The sequence below is a fragment of the Pseudophryne corroboree genome, chromosome 7 (genome assembly GCF_028390025.1).
Source record: "Pseudophryne corroboree isolate aPseCor3 chromosome 7, aPseCor3.hap2, whole genome shotgun sequence".
Lineage (NCBI taxonomy): Eukaryota > Metazoa > Chordata > Amphibia > Anura > Myobatrachidae > Pseudophryne > Pseudophryne corroboree.
In genome coordinates, this window is record NC_086450.1 from 424768185 (window position 1) to 424786206 (window position 18022).

Sequence of the window (18022 nt, forward strand, 5' to 3'; positions counted from 1 at the left end):
ACTGGGTGCTCTTGCTTTTAAGCAGACTTTTGCTAGTTGGATGTGTAATACAATTCAGCTTGCACATTCTGTGGCAGGCCTGCCACAGCCAAAATATGTAAATGCCCATTCCACAAGGAAGGTGGGCTCATCTTGGGCGGCTGCCCGAGGGGTCTCGGCTTTACAACTTTGCCGAGCGGCTATTTAGTCAGGGGCAAACACGTTTGTAAAACCCTACAAATTTGATACCCTGGCTAAGGAGGACCTGGAGTTCTCTCATTCGGTGCTGCAGAGTCATCCGCACTCTCCCGCCCGTTTGGGAGCTTTGGTATAATCCCCATGGTCCTTTCAGGAACCCCAGCATCCACTAGGACGATAGAGAAAATAAGAATTTACTTACCGATAATTCTATTTCTCGGAGTCCGTAGTGGATGCTGGGCGCCCATCCCAAGTGCGGATTATCTGCATTACTTGTACATAGTTACAAAAATCGGGTTATTATTGTTGTGAGCCATCTTTTCAGAGGCTCCGCTGTTATCATACTGTTAACTGGGTTCAGATCACAGGTTGTACAGTGTGATTGGTGTGGCTGGTATGAGTCTTACCCGGGATTCATAAATCCTTCCTTATTGTGTACGCTCGTCCGGGCACAGTACCTAACTGAGGCTTGGAGGAGGGTCATAGGGGGAGGAGCCAGTGCACACCACCTGATCCTAAAGCTTTACTTTTTGTGCCCTGTCTCCTGCGGAGCCGCTATTCCCCATGGTCCTTTCAGGAACCCCAGCATCCACTACGGACTCCGAGAAATAGAATTATCGGTAAGTAAATTCTTATTTTTTCATATACTTTATACAGTCAAAAATAAGATTTTACTTACCGATAAATCTATTTCTCGTAGTCCGTAGTGGATGCTGGGGACTCCGTCAGGACCATGGGGATTAGCGGCTCCGCAGGAGACAGGGCACAAAAATAAAGCTTTAGGATCAGGTGGTGTGCACTGGCTCCTCCCCCTATGACCCTCCTCCAAGCCTCAGTTAGGTTTTTGTGCCCGTCCGAGCAGGGTGCAATCTAGGTGGCTCTCCTGAAGAGCTGCTTAGAAAAAGTTTTTAGGTTTTTTATTTTCAGTGAGTCCTGCTGGCAACAGGCTCACTGCATCGAGGGACTTAGGGGAGAGAAGTGAACTCACCTGCGTGCAGGATGGATTGGCTTCTTAGGCTCCAGAGGGATCGAACACAGGCCCAGCCATGGAGTCCGGTCCCGGAGCCGCGCCGCCGACCCCCCTTGCAGATGCCGAAGATTGAAGAGGTCCAGAAACAGGCGGCAGAAGACTTTTCAGTCTTCATGAGGTAGCGCACAGCACTGCAGCTGTGCGCCATTGTTGTCAGCACACTTCACACAGCGGTCACTGAGGGTGCAGGGCGCTGGGGGGGGCGCCCTGGGCAGCAATGTATAATACCTTTTTTATGGCTAAAAATACATCACATATAGCCCTTGAGGCTATATGGATGTATTTAACCCCTGCCAGATCTCACAAACTCCGGGAGAAGAGCCCGCCGAAATAGGGGGCGGGGCTTATTCTCCTCAGCACACAGCGCCATTTTCCTGCTCAGCTCCGCTGTGAGGAAGGCTCCCAGGACTCTCCCCTGCACTGCACTACAGAAACAGGGTAAAACAGAGAGGGGGGGCACTTTTTTGGCGATATTACTATATTTAAGCTGCTATAAGGATACAACACTTATATAGGGTTGTTCCCATATATATTATAGCGCTTGGGTGTGTGCTGGCAAACTCTCCCTCTGTCTCCCCAAAGGGCTAGTGGGGTCCTGTCTTCAATAGAGCATTCCCTGTGTGTCTGCTGTGTGTCGGTACGTGTGTGTCGACATGTATGAGGACGATGTTGGTGTGGAGGCAGAGCAATTGCCGGTAATGGTGATGTCACCCCCCAGGGAGTCGACACCGGAATGGATGGCTTTGTTTATGGAATTACGTGATAATGTCAGCACATTACAAAAATCAGTTGACGACATGAGACGGCCGGAAAACCAGTTAGTACCTGCCCAGGCGTCTCAGACACCGTCAGGGGCTGTAAAACGCCCTTTACCTCAGTCGGTCGACACAGACCCAGACACGGACACTGAATCTAGTGTCGACGGTGAAGAAACAAACGTATTTTCCAGTAGGGCCACACGTTATATGATCGCGGCAATGAAGGAGACTTTACATATCTCTGATACTGCAAGTACCACAAAAAGGGGTATTATGTGGGGTGTGAAAAAACTACCTGTAGTTTTTCCTGAATCAGAGGAATTGAATGATGTATGTGATGAAGCGTGGGTTAACCCAGATAGAAAAGTGCTAATTTCAAAAAAAGTTATTGGCATTATACCCTTTCCCGCCAGAGGTTAGGGCGCGCTGGGAAACACCCCCTAGGGTGGATAAGGCGCTCACACGCTTATCAAAACAAGTGGCGTTACCGTCTCCTGATACGGCCGCCCTCAAGGATCCAGCTGATAGGAGGCTGGAAACTACCTTAAAAAGTATATACACACATACTGGTGTTATACTGCGACCAGCCATCGCCTCAGCCTGGATGTGCAGTGCTGGGGTGGTCTGGTCGGATTCCCTGACTGAAAATATTGATACCCTGGATAGGGACAGTATTTTATTGACTTTAGAGCAATTAAAGGATGCTTTTCTTTATATGCGAGATGCTCAGAGGGATATTTGCACTCTGGCATCGAGAGTAAGTGCGATGTCCATATCTGCCAGAAGAAGTTTATGGACGCGACAGTGGTCAGGTGATGCGGATTCCAAACGGCATATGGAAGTATTGCCGTATAAAGGGGAGGAATTATTTGGCGTCGGTCTATCGGATCTGGTGGCCACGGCAACTGCCGGAAAATCCACCTTTTTACCTCAGACCCCCTCCCAACAGAAAAAGACACCGTCTTTTCAGCCGCAGTCCTTTCGGTCCTATAAGAACAAGCAGGCAAAAGGACAGTCATATCTGCCCCGAGGCAGAGGAAAGGGTAAGAGAGGGCAGCAAGCAGCTCCTTCCCAGGAACAGAAGCCCGCCCCGGGTTCTGCAAAGCCCTCAGCATGACGCTGGGGCTTTACAAGCGGACTCAGGAGCGGTGGGGGGTCGACTCAAGAATTTCAGCGAGCAGTGGGCTTGCTCACAGGTGGACCCCTGGATCCTGCAGGTAGTATCTCAGGGTTACAGGTTGGAATTCGAGAAGTCTCCCCCTCGCCGGTTCCTAAAGTCTGCTTTGCCAACGTCTCCCTCAGACAGGGCGACGGTATTGGAAGCCATTCACAAGCTGTTTTCTCAGCAGGTGATAGTCAAGGTACCCCTCCTACAACAGGAAAAGGGGTATTACTCCACACTATTTGTGGTACCGAAGCCGGACGGCTCGGTAAGACCTATTCTAAATCTGAAATCTTTGAACCTGTACATACAAAAATTCAAGTTCAAGATGGAGTCACTCAGAGCAGTGATAGCGAATCTGGAAGAAGGGGACTTTATGGTGTCCCTGGACATAAAAGATGCTTATCTGCATGTCCCAATTTGCCCTTCACATCAAGGGTACCTCAGGTTCGTGGTGCAAAACTGTCATTATCAGTTTCAGACGCTGCCGTTTGGATTGTCCACGGCACCTCGGGTCTTTACCAAGGTAATGGCCGAAATGATGATTCTTCTGCGAAGAAGAGGCGTATTAATTATCCCTTACTTGGACGATCTCCTGATAAGGGCAAGGTCCAGAGAACAGCTGGAGGACGGAGTAGCACTAACCCAAGTAGTGCTGCAACAACACGGGTGGATTCTGAATTTTCCAAAATCTCAGTTGACCCCGACAACACGTCTGCTGTTCCTGGGAATGATTCTGGACACGGTTCAGAAAAAGGTGTTTCTTCCGGAGGAGAAAGCCAAGGAGTTATCCGAACTTGTCAGGAACCTCCTAAAACCAGGAAAAGTGTCTGTGCATCAATGCACAAGAGTCCTGGGAAAGATGGTGGCTTCTTACGAAGCGATTCCATTCGACAGATTCCACGCACGAACTTTTCAGTGGGATCTGCTGGACAAATGGTCCGGATCGCATCTGCAGATGCATCAGCGGATAACCTTATCGCCACGGACAAGGGTGTCTCTTCTGTGGTGGTTGCAGAGTGCTCATCTGTTAGAGGGCCGCAGATTCGGCATACAGGACTGGGTCCTGGTGACCACGGATGCCAGTCTGAGAGGCTGGGGAGCGGTCACACAGGGAAGAAACTTCCAGGGAGTATGGTCAAACCTGGAGATATCTCTTCACATAAATATACTGGAGCTAAGAGCGATTTACAATGCTCTAAGCCTGGCAAAACCCCTGCTTCAGGGTCAGCCGGTGTTGATCCAGTCGGACAACATCACGGCAGTCGCCAACGTAAACAGACAGGGCGGCACAAGAAGCAGGAGAGCAATGGCAGAAGCTGCAAGGATTCTTCGCTGGGCGGAAGATCATGTGATAGCACTGTCAGCAGTGTTCATTCCGGGAGTGGACAACTGGGAAGCAGACTTCCTCAGCAGACACGATCTACACCCGGGAGAGTGGGGACTTCATCCAGAAGTCTTCCACATGATTGTGAACCGTTGGGAAAAACCAAAGGTGGACATGATGGCGTCTCGCCTCAACAAAAAACTGGACAGGTATTGCGCCAGGTCAAGAGACCCTCAGGCAATAGCTGTGGACGCTCTGGTAACGCCGTGGGTGTTCCAGTCAGTGTATGTGTTTCCTCCTCTGCCTCTCATACCAAAAGTACTGAGAATCATACGGCAAAGGGGAGTAAGAACGATACTCGTGGCTCCGGATTGGCCAAGAAGAACTTGGTACCCGGAACTTCAGGAGATGCTCACGGAAGATCCGTGGCCTCTACCTCTAAGACGGGACCTGCTTCAGCAGGGACCGTGTCTATTCCAAGACTTACCGCGGCTGCGTTTGACGGCATGGCGGTTGAACGCCAAATTCTAAGGGAAAAAGGCATTCCGGAAGAGGTCATTCCTACACTGGTAAAAGCCAGGAAGGAGGTGACTGCACAACATTATCACCGCATTTGGAGAAAATATGTTGCGTGGTGTGAGGCCAGGAAGGCCCCCACGGAGGAATTTCAATTGGGTCGATTCCTACATTTCCTGCAAACAGGATTGTCTATGGGCCTCAAGTTGGGGTCCATTAAGGTTCAAATTTCGGCCCTGTCGATTTTCTTCCAAAAAGAATTGGCTTCAGTTCCTGAAGTCCAGACTTTTGTAAAAGGAGTACTACATATACAGCCCCCGGTTGTGCCCCCAGTGGCTCCGTGGGACCTTAATGTAGTTTTGGATTTTCTCAAATCCCATTGGTTTGAGCCACTCAAATCGGCGGATTTGAAATATCTTACATGGAAGGTAACCATGCTACTGGCCCTGGCTTCAGCCAGGAGAGTGTCAGAATTGGCGGCTTTATCGTATAAAAGCCCATATCTGATTTTCCATTCGGACAGGGCAGAACTGCGGACGCGTCCTCATTTTCTGCCTAAGGTGGTGTCAGCGTTTCACCTGAACCAGCCTATTGTAGTGCCTGCGGCTACTAGCGATTTGGAGGATTCCAAGTTGCTGGACGTTGTCAGGGCATTGAAAATATATATTTCAAGGACGGCTGGAGTCAGAAAATCTGACTCGCTGTTTATACTGTATGCACCCAACAAGCTGGGTGCTCCTGCTTCTAAGCAGACGATTGCTCGTTGGATTTGTAGCACAATTCAACTTGCACATTCTGTGGCAGGCCTGCCACAGCCTAAATCTGTCAAGGCCCATTCCACAAGGAAGGTGGGCTCATCCTGGGCGGCTGCCCGAGGGGTCTCGGCATTACAACTCTGCCGAGCAGCTACGTGGTCGGGGGAGAACACGTTTGTAAAATTCTACAAATTTGATACCCTGGCTAAAGAGGACCTGGAGTTCTCTCATTCGGTGCTGCAGAGTCATCCGCACTCTCCCGCCCGTTTGGGAGCTTTGGTATAATCCCCATGGTCCTGACGGAGTCCCCAGCATCCACTAGGACGTTAGAGAAAATAAGATTTTACTTACCGATAAATCTATTTCTCGTAGTCCGTAGTGGATGCTGGGCGCCCATCCCAAGTGCGGATTGTCTGCAATACTTGTACATAGTTATTGTTACAAAAAAATCGGGTTGTTCTTGTTGTGAGCCGTCTGTTCAGAGGCTCCTACGTTGTCATACTGTTAACTGGGTTCAGATCACAAGTTGTACGGTGTGATTGGTGTGGCTGGTATGAGTCTTACCCGGGATTCAATATCCTTCCTTATTGTGTACGCTCGTCCGGGCACAGTATCCTAACTGAGGCTTGGAGGAGGGTCATAGGGGGAGGAGCCAGTGCACACCACCTGATCCTAAAGCTTTATTTTTGTGCCCTGTCTCCTGCGGAGCCGCTAATCCCCATGGTCCTGACGGAGTCCCCAGCATCCACTAGGACGTTAGAGAAACTCTGGTACAAAAGTTAGTATGACAGGAAAGGTTCTGCCTCACCCCACTGCATGTCACTGGCCGTAAGGTGGCCAGGAATTAGCGCTGAAACTGGCGTTCCCAGCGGGTGTTCCCCCATGGGCGATCACCCTCCTGCACTCCCCCCAGCATTTTTAACCCCTGCACTCACTGAATTAAAAAACACACCCTGGGAGGTGTGTATTTTATAAATAAAGTAATGGTTTATGGTAAGGTATAAAGTCATTGTTTATGATGCTGGCGATGCCCGCGGGTGTTCGCCGGGGGCGATCGACCCCTGCATTACCTGATTCTAAAAACACAGCATGGGAGGTGTGTGTATATTTTAATAAAACCCACCACTGAAGGGGTTAAGAAGGCTTTATACTAATCTGCTGTTAACAGGGAAGCTGTGTCAACAGCTCAGTCCAAGGCCTGGAACCACGTTGAGTGGTAATATTTGGGTTGAAATGGAATCATTGCCTAAACTGGTGTTCATTTCCCATATTGATCCCTTCCTGGGCCATAAAAAGAGGGGGGACATCTGAAGACTTTTGTGATGAATTTCTGGAACATAGGTGTTAAGCCTTGGAATTATCTTGCAGACAGTGAATGGGGGAGAGGGCTTAGGCGTTACCCAATTCCACCTCTATCCTTTGGCCAGACAGCTAGGTAATGCTGGGTATGGGTAATCACTCATTCTCTTATATACGCTATGCTGGCGGGTGTCCTTTTCCAACCCAGAAGGGTTGGAAAAGGGAGAACTGTATGCATGCCAGGAAACAGCAATTGGCTCTTGGCTGGATGGTCATGAGCTTATCCAATCAGTAGTCCAAAGTTCAGTAAATTGATCCACTGATATATGGAAACGCGTTTCATTACAAACCCCAGGCTGTAATGAAACGCGTTGTGCAGCTTTTGTACACCCTCATCGTTTGCTTCACCATGCCGACATACTGACCCCTGTCTGTGGCCACCGGGCTCCCACTCGTAACCTCAAATTCATACTTGCTGAGTGGCTCGTCGTCAACAAATAAAACAGGATAAAGGTTTGAGCGTGGAGCTGTGCGGACATCAATCATGACAGCAAATTCTGTGAGTACAAAAACAAGTAATGAAAGTTGGGAGAATAATACATATATTTACTTGGCTGGGATTAGAGGTTTCATATTAAAAGGATGACATCTTACAAGAATGTGCTGATTACCAATAAAGAGAGGATAAAAGCAGAAACATACTACACACAGAATATACAATCGGGGGGGGGGATTTAATATATCCAACAGACATAAAGTAGGGAGGGTTCTGATGAGGATGTCCTCCATGAAGTGTCTGTTGACGGTGACTTCCTGACATCTTCTATTGTGGCCTCTTGAGAGGATTCTACAGATGTGTCCACTGACATCAAGCCTCCATGTACGTTAAACAAAATGCTAAGCTACAGTGTTCTCCTAGAAAACACTGTAATGTAGCATTTCGTAAGAGGAATAGAGGCGTGGTCGCACACAGAATATAGGCATGCAGTATATTAAGATGCTTTTTTTTGTACAAAGATGCCCAACGCTAACAGAGTTGCACGGGACCTGTCAGTCACGCCAGGTATCTCCAGCGGCGTTGTGAATTGAGGCAAGATGAGGACGCATCTGTTCTACAATCTAATGTAAACATAAAACTGCCCAGTAAACATGTTACATACTGTATAAAAACAGCCAGAGCGCTCCCTGGGTACAAAAACAAATTGCATTTAAACTCCCTGCTTCTCAGCATGGGGGGTAATTCAGATCTGATTTTAGATGTGCTAAATTTAGCACATCTACGATCAGTTTCTCAGACATGCGGGGGGACGCCCATCACAGGGCTAGTCCGCCCTGCATGTCTGGCCCTAACCCCCTGCCAGGGTGTAAGAGCATCACACAGCGGCGATGCTTTTGCACACGCTGAGTAGCTCCCTGCCAGCGCAACTCCTGCGCGCTGGCAGGGGGCTAACCTCCACGTCCCTGGTAACAGGAGCTGCCGTGGCCCGCCCCCACAATGGTCTGGACACGCCTCCATTGTCTGGACCGTGCCCCGCCAACGGTGTTCTAACGCCGTTGGCACACCCCCTCCCGCCCTGCGACCGCCTCTGCCTGTCAATCAGGCAGAAGCAATCATAGCCCTGAGATGCATCTCACTGAGCTCCCGGGGTGCGTGTGCGCACTCCACATAGGGATTCAGACTGAGTCTGGATTAAGCCCATGGTCTGTCCAAGTGTTACTTTGCCACTTTAGCATACTGCAAAGTCTCTTTGTGGGCTAAACAACATTTACTGTATAAGAATGCAGCTTATGATCTAACTAGGAACCAGTGACACCACAATGCCGGCAGAAACTCTGAGGCCTGAATCCAATATGGATGAGAATGGACCCTATTAATTCACTCCCAGCCAGTTCCTAGTGAACTGCCAGGGTATATTTTTATGAATATTATTTGAGCCCACAAAGTGTCGTCTTCCACTGCGGGTGTGTCGGTGACGGGTCAGCTATGAGTATTGCCTATTGGGGAGGCCAAACCCAGGATCGGTGGGATCCCGGTATTTAGGCCCAAAAACGTCCGGGATTCAATCCCAGGATTAGAAGGTACAAACCCGGGAATTGAGGGATCAGCGTTGAGCGTCCTCAAGACGCTCAGACGCTTTCCGGCTCCCCAGTGCAGATTGACGTGCAGTGAGAGGTCACGCTGCGCCGTCACCCGCCGCTGACCGCCGCTGGTAGAGAGTAGAGGGTGTTACCCGCCCACGATATATGGTGAGTTATGTGTGCGGGGCGAGGGGGCGGCCACATAGGGAAAAGCCAATCCCGGGAAACCCGGGATTGACCATTTTTCAATCCCGATACCCGGGATTGAAAAAATGGCCCAGGATTGGCCACCCTATTGCCTATGAAGTGGAAGAGGGGCTGAATTATGATTAACTATGATTTCTTTTTTGACAAAAAGACTTTTACAGCAAAAGTATATCTGCTGCAGGATGGGAGTGCCCTTGTTTTACTTAGACCATGACGCAGAACATGAAAGGGACCACCCTCATTACATCTTGGAAAATGTGGTGATTTATAAACAAGATAACATTATAGCGGTGAGCTGTCTTTACTGATGCACCAATTACAGGCAGACCTGTCCATCACATTAGTCTGTGATCCACTTTATACTCACCAGATGACTGCACATGTGGAGGGATCTCAGCCTGAGGACTTAATCCAAGGAAGTTGCAGCGATAAGCATCCTCGTACTTCTCACTGTATGGGATCACACGGACACAGCCCACAGGAAGCATGGCCTAGGGGCAGGAGAGAGGAAGAAGAAATCGTTCTGTCTTCCTGTAAGCTAGCGGCAGAATCCCAGCAGTAATACATCTGTCTTGCATTTATCGCAATTGCCTGACAAGACACACAAACCTGTAGGACGTCAAAAGCAGATTCTATGAGTTCTCGATCCTGTCCTTTCCAAATGACTTGGTTCCCCATCAGAATATGCCAGGCCAGTATGCGGAAAGCAGAAGCACCAAGCACCTAAATACAAGAAGAAAAGAGGTATGGACCATTAACAGTCAAAGCTGACTATATACAAGAGATCGCATCACGTCCTGCTGGTCCCTCCTCTCTAATCACAGGTGGAAGCCGCCCAGCACAGGAGATGTTATTCCTGTTACTTAGGACCTAGTGATGTTATGCTGCAGATGTGATGTCAAAGTGTTCCGCTAAATCCTACCTGTCTCATGTGCCGCAGAGACCTGAACACGGCTGTCCTGCGAGTCTGGATGTTCCAGCTACAATCTGACAGGGATGACGATTCTGTGTGACACTTGGACAACTCGCGTCCTTTTATAACGTCAGACTGGCTTCTGGATCTTCCCTGTTCACCCTCATGACCCTCCAAGGCAGCGCACACTTCCTCCTCTAGGTCTGCAGACAAAAGACATTTGGGAAAAACTGATCCGCATTATGCATGTGAATGGAATTCATTTGTTTTCATGAACCAAAACTCAATGTACAGTATATCTAGGATTACAAAAAAACTAACTTTGCAGTGTAAAACTTCACCCTGCCCATTGTAAGCAGTTATGTATATCAGGAGATGTGTGAGGACAGGGCCACATGTGACGTGATGTGAAGAGGTGAATGGAGGCAGCAGGAAGTCAGAGACTGGGAGTTATATAGTGGAAGGAGCAGGGTCTCCCAGCAGCACAGAGTATATTAGGTAATGAGAGATGTATGAGTGAGGACAGGGCCGCATGTGACATGATGTGAAGAGGTGAATGGAGGCGGCAGGAAGTCAGAGACTGGGAGTTATATAGTGGAAGGAGCAGGATCTCCCAGCAGCACAGAGTATATCAGGAGATGAGAGATGTATGAGTGAGGACAGGGCCGCATGTGACATGATGTGAAGAGGTGAATGGAGGCGGCAGGAAGTCAGAGACTGGGAGTTATATAGTGGAAGGAGCAGGGTCTCCCAGCAGCACAGAGTATATCAGGTAATGAGAGATGTATGAGTGAGGACAGGGCCACATGTGACGTGATGTGAAGAGGTGAATGGAGGCGGCAGGAAGTCAGAGACTGGGAGTTATATAGTGGAAGGAGCAGGGTCTCCCAGCAGCACAGAGTTTATCAGGTAATGAGAGATGTATGAGTGAGGACAGGGCCGCATGTGACATCATGTGAAGAGGTGAATGGAGGCGGCAGGAAGTCAGAGACTGGGAGTTATATAGTGGGAGGAGCAGGGTCTCCCAGCAGCACAGAGTATATCAGGAGATGAGAGATGTATGAGTGAGGACAGGGCCGCATGTGACATGATGTGAAGAGGTGAATGGAGGCGGCAGGAAGTCAGAGACTGGGAGTTATATAGTGGAAGGAGCAGGATCTCCCAGCAGCACAGAGTATATCAGGTAATGAGAGATGTATGAGTGAGGACAGGGCCGCATGTGACATCATGTGAAGAGGTGAATGGAGACGGCAGGAAGTCAGAGACTGGGAGTTATATAGTGGAAGGAGCAGGATCTCCCAGCAGCACAGAGTATATCAGGAGATGAGAGATGTATGAGTGAGGACAGGGCCGCATGTGACATGATGTGAAGAGGTGAATGGAGGCGGCAGGAAGTCAGAGACTGGGAGTTATATAGTGGAAGGAGCAGGGTCTCCCAGCAGCACAGAGTATATCAGGTAATGAGAGATGTATGAGTGAGGACAGGGCCGCATGTGACATGATGTGAAGAGGTGAATGGAGGCGGCAGGAAGTCAGAGACTGGGAGTTATATAGTGGAAGGAGCAGGATCTCCCAGCAGCACAGAGTATATCAGGTAATGAGAGATGTATGAGTGAGGACAGGGCCGCATGTGACATGATGTGAAGAGGTGAATGGAGGCGGCACGAAGTCAGAGACTGGGAGTTATATAGTGGAAGGAGCAGGGTCTCCCAGCAGCACAGAGTATATCAGGTAATGAGAGATGTATGAGTGAGGACAGGGCCATATGTGACATGATGTGAAGAGGTGAATGGAGGCGGCAGGAAGTCAGAGACTGGGAGTTATATAGTGGAAGGAGCAGGGTCTCCCAGCAGCACAGAGTTTATCAGGTAATGAGAGATGTATGAGTGAGGACAGGGCCGCATGTGACATGATGTGAATAGGTGAATGGAGGCGGCAGGAAGTTAGAGACTGGGAGTTATATAGTGGAAGGAGCAGGGTCTCCCAGCAGCACTGAGTTTATCAGGTAATGAGAGATGTATGAGTGAGGACAGGGCCGCATGTGACATCATGTGAAGAGGTGAATGGAGGCGGCAGGAAGTCAGAGACTGGGAGTTATATAGTGGAAGGAGCAGGATCTCCCAGCAGCACAGAGTATATCAGGAGATGAGAGATGTATGAGTGAGGACAGGGCCGCATGTGACATGATGTGAAGAGGTGAATGGAGGCGGCAGGAAGTCAGAGACTGGGAGTTATATAGTGGAAGGAGCATGATCTCCCAGCAGCACAGAGTATATCAGGTAATGAGAGATGTATGAGTGAGGACAGGGCCGCATGTGACATGATGTGAAGAGGTGAATGGAGGCGGCAGGAAGTCAGAGACTGGGAGTTATATAGTGGAAGGAGCAGGGTCTCCCAGCAGCACAGAGTATATCAGGTAATGAGAGATGTATGAGTGAGGACAGGGCCGCATGTGACATGATGTGAAGAGGTGAATGGAGGCGGCAGGAAGTCAGAGACTGGGAGTTATATAGTGGAAGGAGCAAGTATCAACCACACCACTATATGAAAATAGCCATTTGTTTAAATTCCCTACATTTTGCTGCCCCTAAAACCTTCTTCCTGCCCAGCACACCCTCATTCTGGATCTATTCCACACTGCATACCATCAGCAGGACCTGGATAACTAGCATCAGAATACAGCAGGTAATGGCAGAGTAACACATACCTGCCTGCTTTTCCATCTGCACCAGCGTGTCCTCTGTAGGGGCTCCTTCCAGCAGTTTCTCAGTCAGACGGCAGGCGCAAGCCTTCAGTAACCTGCAGAAGACCGATATAAGAACCTCACTATAGCCACAAACCCCATTTCTCTAACGTCCTAGTGGATGCTGGGGACTCCGTAAGGACCATGGGGAATAGACGGGCTCCGCAGGAGACTGGGCACTCTATAAGAAAGATTTGGTACTATCTGGTGTGCACTGGCTCCTCCCTCTATGCCCCTCCTCCAGACCTCAGTTAGATTTCTGTGCCCGGCCCGAGCTGGTTGCACACTAGGAGCTCTCCTGAGCTTCTAGAAAGAAAGTTTAAATTAGGTTTTTTATTTTACAGTGAGACCTGCTGGCAACAGGCTCACTGCATCGAGGGACTAAGGGGAGAAGAAGCGAACCTACCTGCTTGCAGCTAGCTTGGGCTTCTTAGGCTACTGGACACCATTAGCTCCAAAGGGATCGACCGCAGGACTCGTCCTTGGTGTTCGTTCCCAGAGCCGCGCCGCCGTCCCCCTTACAGAGCCAGAAGCATGAAGATGGTCCGGAAAATCGGCGGCAGAAGACTTCAGTCTTCACCAAGGTAGCGCACAGCACTGCAGCTGTGCGCCATTGCTCCTCATACACACTTCACACTCCGGTCACTGAGGGTGCAGGGCGCTGGGGGGGGGCGCCCTGAGCAGCAATAATATCACCTTGGCTGGCAAAATAACCACAATATATAGCCCCAGAGGCTATATATGTGGTAATTACCCCTGCCAGAATACAGAAAAAAGCGGGAGAAAAGGCCGCCGAAAAAGGGGCGGAGCCATCTCCCTCAGCACACTGGCGCCATTATTCCCTCACAGTTCCGCTGGAAGGAAGCTCCCTGACTCTCCCCTGCAGTCTACACTACAGAAAGGGTAAAAAAGAGAGGGGGGCACTAAATTTGGGCGCAGTTTAATACAATAAGCAGCTATAAAGGGTCATAATTCAGTTAGTCCCTGTATTATTATAGCGCTCTGGTGTGTGCTGGCATACTCTCTCTCTGTCTCCCCAAAGGGCTTTTGTGGGGTCCTGTCTCCTTTAAGAGCATTCCCTGTGTGTGTGTGCGGTGTGTCGGTACGGCTGTGTCGACATGTTTGATGTGGAGACTTATGTGGAGGCGGAGCAGATGCCTATAAATGTGATGTCACCCCCTGCGGGGCAGACACCTGAGTGGATGGATTTATGGAAGGAATTACGTGCAAGTGTCGACTCCTTACATAAAAAATTTGACGACATGCCAAATGCGGGACAGCCGGCTTCTCAGCTCGTGCCTGCCCAGACGATTCAAAGGCCGTCAGGGGCCCTGAAACGACCACTACCTCAGATGGCAGACACAGATGTCGACACGGATACTGATGCAAGTGTCGACGACGATGAGTCAAATTTAATGTCCACTATGGCCATTTGTGGCATGATTGAGGCAATGAAAGAGGTATTACACCTTGCTGATATAAACCCAGGTACCTCAAAAAAGGGTATTATGTTTGGGGAGAAAAAACTGCCTATAGTTTTTCCCCCATCTGAGGAATTGAATGAGGTGTGTGAAGAAGCGTGGGCTTTCCCCGATAAAAAATTGGTGATTTCAAAAAAATTACTAATGGCGTTCCCTTTCTCGCCAGAGGATAGGTCACGTTGGGAAACTCCCCCTAGGGTGGATAAAGCGCTCACACGTTTGTCTAAAAAGGTGGCACTACCGTCTCCGGATATGGCCGCCCTAAAGGAACCTGCTGATAGAAAGCAGGAGGCTATCCTAAAATCTATATACACACACACTGGTGTTATACTGAGACCAGCTATTGCTTCAGCCTGGATGTGCAGTGCTGCTGCTGCTTGGTCAGATTCCCTGTCGGAAAATATTGACACCCTAGACAGAGACACTATATTGCTAACCATAGAGCATATAAAAGACTCAGTCTTATACATGAGAGATGCACAGAGGGAGATCTGCCGGCTGGCATCTAGAACAAGTGCTTTGTCCATTTCTGCTAGGAGAGGCTTATGGACTCGGCAGTGGACAGGAGATGCAGATTCTAAAAGGCACATGGAAGTTTTGCCTTATAAGGGTGAGGAGTTATTCGGGGACGGTCTCTCAGACCTTGTTTCCACAGCAACAGCTGGGAAGTCTGCGTTTTTGCCCCATGTCCCCTCACAGCCTAAGAAAGCACCGTATTACCAAGTACAGTCCTTTCGACCCCAGAAAAACAGGCGGGGAAAAGGCGGGTCCTTTCTGTCTAGAGGCAGAGGAAGGGGGAAAAAGCTGCAACACACAGCAGGTTCCCAAAAGTCCTCCCCCGCTTCTTCCAAATCCGCCGCATGACGATGGGGCTCCACAGGCGGAGCCAGGTACGGTGGGGGGCCGCCTCAAGAATTTCAGCGATCAGTGGGCTCGCTCACGGGTGGATCCCTGGATCCTTCAAGTAGTATCTCAGGGGTACAAGCTGGAATTCGAGGCGCCTCCCCCCCGCCGTTTCCTCAAATCAGCCTTACCGACGACTCCATCGGGCAGGGAAGCTGTGCTAGAGGCCATTCACAAGCTGTATTCCCAGCAGGTGATAGTCAAGGTACCCCTACTTCAACAAGGCCGGGGCTACTATTCCACACTGTTTGTGGTACCGAAACCAGACGGTTCGGTGAGACCCATTTTAAATTTGAAATCCTTGAACATTTACATAACAAAATTCAAGTTCAAGATGGAATCGCTCAGGGCGGTTATTGCAAGCCTGGACGAGGGGGATTACATGGTATCCCTGGACATCAAGGATGCTTACCTGCATGTCCCTATTTACATTCCTCACCAGGAGTACCTCAGATTTGTGGTACAGGATTGCCATTACCAATTCCAGACACTACCGTTTGGACTGTCCACGGCACCGAGGGTGTTTACCAAAGTAATGGCAGAAATTATGATACTCCTTCGAAAAAAGGGAGTTTTAATTATCCCGTACTTGGACGATCTCCTTATAAAGGCGAGGTCCAGGGAGCAGTTACTGGTCGGAGTAGCACTACCTCGGGAAGTGCTACAACAGCATGGCTGGATTCTGAACATTCCAAAGTCACAACTGGTTCCTTCCACTCGCTTACTGTTCCTGGGGATGATTTTGGACACAGAACTGAAAAAAGTGTTTCTCCAGCAGGAGAAAGCCAAGGAGCTGTCATCTCTAGTCAGAGACCTCCTAAAACCAAAACGGGTATCGGTGCATCGCTGCACACGAGTCCTGGGAAAAATGGTGGCTTCATACGAAGCAATTCCATTCAGCAGGTTCCATGCGAGGACCTTCCAGTGGGACCTCTTGGACAAGTGGTCGGGATCGCATCTTCAGATGCATCAACTGATAACCCTGTCTCCAAGGACCAGGGTGTCTCTACTGTGGTGGCTGCAGAGTGCTCATCTTCTAGAGGGCCGCAGATTCGGCATACAGGACTGGGTCCTGGTGACCACGGATGCCAGCCTTCGAGGCTGGGGAGCAGTCACACAGGGAAGAAACTTCCAAGGACTATGGTCAAGTCAGGAGACTTCCCTACACATAAATATTCTGGAACTGAGGGCCATTTACAATGCCCTAAGTCAGGCAAGACCCCTGCTTCAAAACCAGCCGGTACTGATCCAGTCAGACAACATCACGGCAGTCGCCCATGTGAACCGACAGGGCGGCACAAGAAGCAGGATGGCAATGGCAGAAGCTACAAGGATTCTCCGATGGGCGGAAAATCACGTACTAGCACTGTCAGCAGTGTTCATTCCGGGAGTGGACAACTGGGAAGCAGACTTCCTCAGCAGACACGACCTACACCCGGGAGAGTGGGGACTTCATCCAGAAGTCTTCCTACTGTTGGTAAACCGTTGGGAAAGGCCACAGGTGGACATGATGGCGTCCCGCCTCAACAAAAAGCTAAAGAGATATTGCGCAAGGTCAAGGGACCCTCAGGCGATAGCTGTGGACGCTCTAGTGACACCGTGGGTGTACCAGTCGGTTTATGTGTTCCCTCCTCTGCCTCTCATACCAAAGGTACTGAGAATAATAAGAAGGCGAGGAGTAAGAACGATACTCGTGGTTCCGGATTGGCCAAGAAGGGCTTGGTACCCGGAACTTCAAGAAATGATATCAGAGGACCCATGGCCTCTACCGCTCAGACAGGATCTGCTGCAGCAGGGGCCCTGTCTGTTCCAAGACTTACCGCGGCTGCGTTTGACGGCATGGCGGTTGAATTCCGGATCCTAAAGGAAAAGGGCATTCCGGAGGAAGTCATTCCTACGCTGATAAAAGCCAGGAAAGAAGTAACCGCGAACCATTATCACCGTATTTGGCGAAAATATGTTGCGTGGTGTGAGGCCAGGAAGGCCCCAACAGAAGAATTTCAGCTGGGTCGCTTTCTACACTTCCTACAGTCGGGAGTGACTATGGGCCTAAAATTGGGTTCCATTAAGGTCCAGATTTCGGCCCTGTCGATTTTCTTCCAGAAAGAACTGGCTTCACTGCCTGAAGTTCAGACTTTTGTAAAGGGAGTGCTTCATATTCAGCCCCCTTTTGTGCCTCCCGTGGCACCTTGGGATCTCAATGTGGTGTTGAGTTTCCTAAAATCACATTGGTTTGAACCACTTAAAACTGTGGATCTGAAATATCTCACGTGGAAAGTGGTCATGTTATTGGCCTTGGCTTCGGCCAGGCGTGTGTCAGAATTGGCGGCTTTGTCTTGTAAAAGCCCTTATCTGATTTTTCATATGGATAGGGCAGAATTGAGGACTCGTCCCCAGTTTCTCCCTAAGGTGGTATCTGCTTTTCACTTGAACCAACCTATTGTGGTGCCTGCGGCTACTAGGGACTTGGAGGATTCCAAGTTACTGGATGTAGTCAGGGCCTTGAAACTTTATGTTTCCAGGACGGCTGGAGTCAGGAAGACTGACTCGCTTTTTGTCCTGTATGCACCCAACAAGATAGGTGCTCCTGCTTCTAAGCAGACTATTGCTCTCTGGATTTGTAGCACAATTCAGCTGGCGCATTCTGCGGCTGGATTGCCGCATCCTAAATC

General features: G+C 49.7%; 1 protein-coding gene across 2 annotated transcripts in view; it reads right to left on the bottom strand.

Annotated features, from left to right (window-relative positions):
- Positions 1–18022, bottom strand: part of FLCN (folliculin) — a 46861-nt gene that overhangs the window by 11510 nt on the left and 17329 nt on the right. For both annotated transcript variants that reach the window (XM_063934831.1, XM_063934830.1), the window contains exons 6-10: positions 12931–13022; positions 10233–10426; positions 9920–10033; positions 9678–9801; positions 7450–7581 (exon numbers count right to left, since the gene is read on the bottom strand). In XM_063934831.1, coding sequence (XP_063790901.1) covers positions 7450–7581; positions 9678–9801; positions 9920–10033; positions 10233–10426; positions 12931–13022 — 656 coding nt within the window. The remainder of the gene's footprint in view (positions 1–7449; positions 7582–9677; positions 9802–9919; positions 10034–10232; positions 10427–12930; positions 13023–18022) is intronic.